At 38.3% G+C, this 3,146-nt stretch overlaps 1 protein-coding gene across 1 annotated transcript; it reads right to left on the bottom strand.

Moving 5' to 3' along the window:
- Positions 1–628: 628 nt before the first annotated feature.
- Positions 629–1,408, bottom strand: ASCL5 (achaete-scute family bHLH transcription factor 5). Its single transcript, XM_044076058.1, has one exon. It carries the CDS (start codon positions 1,220–1,222, stop codon positions 653–655), a length of 570 nt encoding a protein of 189 aa, XP_043931993.1. The 5' UTR covers positions 1,223–1,408; the 3' UTR covers positions 629–652.
- Positions 1,409–3,146: the final 1,738 nt, after the last annotated feature.

The following is a 3,146-nucleotide window of genomic DNA, read 5'->3' as shown; positions in this document are numbered from 1 at the left end:
GTAGTGACCTGGTGCTCCAGGGGAGAGGTTTAGGCCTCTCCCCCAAGAACAGGCCTGGGGGATGGAATATGGGTACAAGAATCCTTGAAGAAGCATGTCTGGAAGCAAGAATGTTCCCTTTTCAGGGGCATAAGTCGTCCCTCTGTGATGATATGGAGCCCAGGTCACCACTAGGAGAGAGGTTAGGTATTATATTAAAAACTGCCCTAATGGCTTCCAGGATGTTGGCTTTGTGATTGGCTTTTGCCTTATGGGATGATCATGAGAACAGTTCTTACCTCGTGAGGAACAAATAGATGAATCAATCACAGCGAAGTGATGCTCGACTGGTAGCATGGCACCAAAAAAAAAAATAGAATTAAAAAGTTCCATATAAAGTCACTAAGAAATGTGAGTAGCTCCCATATTTAAAAGACTGTGAATTATTAATTATAAATTAGGTAAGCAGTTTAAAATGTATGCTTGAAATTAAAATAAACATACCTAAACTATATATTTGAAATATATTAATGTTTAAGGCCATACAATAACACTTTATACTGGCTAAGAAGTGCTGGCAATTTAAATGATGAAGGGCAACACTGAGAAGCAAGTGTTCCTTTTGTTTTTCATTTTTAACCCTGAACATTCTGAAAGCTAAAATATCGTTTTGCTATATCCCCTCAGTCTTGCAGTACAAAGATGATGATGACTTTGATGACATTTTGGATTCCTCATTGCTGATGCTTTCCTGTTTTGAAGCTACCAAATAGTCAGGTGATGCAGCACTTTCCTCAGACTGTTTTACTTCTTCTGGCACTCGACTTAGTAGGTCCTGCAGGTACTTTATGTACTTAATGGCAGCTTTGAGGGTCTCAGCTTTGCTAAGTCGCTTTTCAGACATGGCACCAGGAAGATGATCTCGAAGTCGGGCATAGCCCTCATTTACACATTTCACTCTGATTCTTTCTCTTTCATTTCTTTTCTGGATGAAAACTGGTTCAAAGGGACAGTCATACACTCCAAAATGTCCATGGAAGGGCATATAAGAAACGATTCTGCTGTAGGCATCATAGTAAGTTGGGTCTATATTAGCTGGGTAAAACAGAAAAGGCAAGTGTGCAAAGGCATCTCTTGGTGTAAAATGACTAGGGCCATGATGCGCTGGAACTCCAAATTGCATGCAGCTTGGAGATACTATAGTTCTCCTTTTAGACAAAGCTCTGGAGTAGTTATTGTTCATTGCTCAGTGTTTCACCAAGACACAACAATCTGCCTGATAGTTAACCTTAAAATTGTGGTTTCATCTACCTGTATCTCTGATAATCTTGAAAATGTAAGAAGTTAAGTGTTGTTCATTCACTGTCAATTTTTACCATTTACATTTAGTTCTCAAATACGCATTGGAAAGAAGTTAGAGTTAACTGAACATGACAAGGTATTTCAAATATTATTCACTTTCTAGCAAATGGTTCTACTCCTGTCAGGTAAACATTCATTCCTGAGCATGAACAGCAACTTAGCACAGCTCATGTCAGTAAAACCTTACTGATGGCCAGGTTAAGTATATCAATTGTCTTTATGTATATATATATATATATATATTAAGAGTAACAACATTTAGATGGAGAAGCATTTATCCTGGAATGCTTTGAGACAGTGAAGACCAGAGCTGTGTTATAAAATGGTAACATTTCCAACTGGCTGTCTATACAGTCGTGATTATATGGCTGCAGCTCATTCCTCATGCAGACGACTTGTCCTTGATGCAGTACTGCTGAATGCTTGAGTTAGCCATATGCCATTTGGCGTGACTCCATAATAGCATTTCTCTCTCAGCTGCATTCCTGTGATTAAACAGAAAATAGTGTTATGGCATTGAACATGCTGTAAAATGTGATAAATCCATATGGAATTCTCTGATTAAATATACTAATGTGCGATTATTTTTCTGTATTTTTATTAAGCCACTGACACATCTAAGTACATATACATTGTAATATATTTGCTGTGACCAAAATCCCATATAGTCTAAAACTACCCCATATTACTTATAGAAAACTGATTGGAACATCTCATCGCAGTTAAAGGCTGCCCTCTCTAACTTTATAATAGTTCCATAAAATATGGTATCATTAAGACACAATGTTTTTCATTGGATCATTATTGCAGCAGCAGGACTATGTTCAGTCATTGAATAAGAAATCCCTCAAACCTCTGTTCTTCAAACTTAAAACATCGAACGTTCACTTCAGTGAACATTCAGTCATCAAATATTTAACCCAGGGAACAGAGTTGGTTTGCCAGCATTAGGAAATTTGCGCTTTTCCCCACTGTATTATGGTTTCAGGGTTGGTATATATAAGTGGGGGGGGGGCTTGATCTACTGCAATGTGTGTTTCGGTATGCATGTTGGTCCACTGTCTCTTTTCCCTGGGTAAAATATTCGATGATTGAACATTTGTTGAAGTCAACGTTTGATTTAAGTTTGATGAACAAAGGTTTGATGGATTTCTCATTCCATGACTGAACATAGACCCTTGCAACAGCATATGCCTATATGGAACATATCTTGCCAAGGCTCTGACATCTGGTCAGTATATGAACATTTTTGTGACCCTCCCGTGAGCACCATATATCTGAAGAAGCTCAAGGGCATGCCGTTATAAATTCAGATGTACAGGTGCCAAGATTCAGAACTTTCTTGCTGTTGAAGATTTCAGTCAGACTCTGTGTTTTCTATGTCTTCACTGGTTCAGTGTTCAGCTTGTTTAGTCTTTAAGTAGCCCTTTGTGGACTTTTACTTCCTCTTTTTTTCTGGTAAAAATGTTATTTATGTTGTTAATATGTAGGAGGAAAGAAAAGTGTCTATGTAGAAGGTAAATTCCTAACAAAGATTTCCACATAGCTTGCTTATTTTGTTTAAGGGAGTTGCATGATATTAGATTTGTAGTATTTGTTTATCTTTTACACTAGAAACTCTTAGAAGTAAGCTCAGCTCACTTAACATTTACCTCAAGAACCATCATCTTAAGGCCCTAACAAAACAGGCTATGGACTTAGGTGCTGCTACCTCAGATGCCCCCTCCCTGGCTCCTAAGAAAAGGAGAAGGAAGGCAGAGAGGACTCTTTCTCCCTGGCCCTCTATGGATGACTCTGTGGGCCTT

This window comes from Protopterus annectens, chromosome 7.part0 (genome assembly GCF_019279795.1).
Source record: "Protopterus annectens isolate FY-2018-M chromosome 7.part0, PAN1.0, whole genome shotgun sequence".
NCBI classification, from domain to species: domain Eukaryota; kingdom Metazoa; phylum Chordata; order Ceratodontiformes; family Protopteridae; genus Protopterus; species Protopterus annectens.
Note: the sequence above shows the minus strand (reverse complement) of the source record. Positions and strands in the feature narration are given on the sequence as shown.

What these genes read in the sequence shown, in the direction of transcription:
- ASCL5 (XM_044076058.1), bottom strand. Translation starts at nt 1,222, where the DNA reads ATGAACAATAACTACTCCAGAGCTTTGTCTAAAAGGAGAACTATAGTA.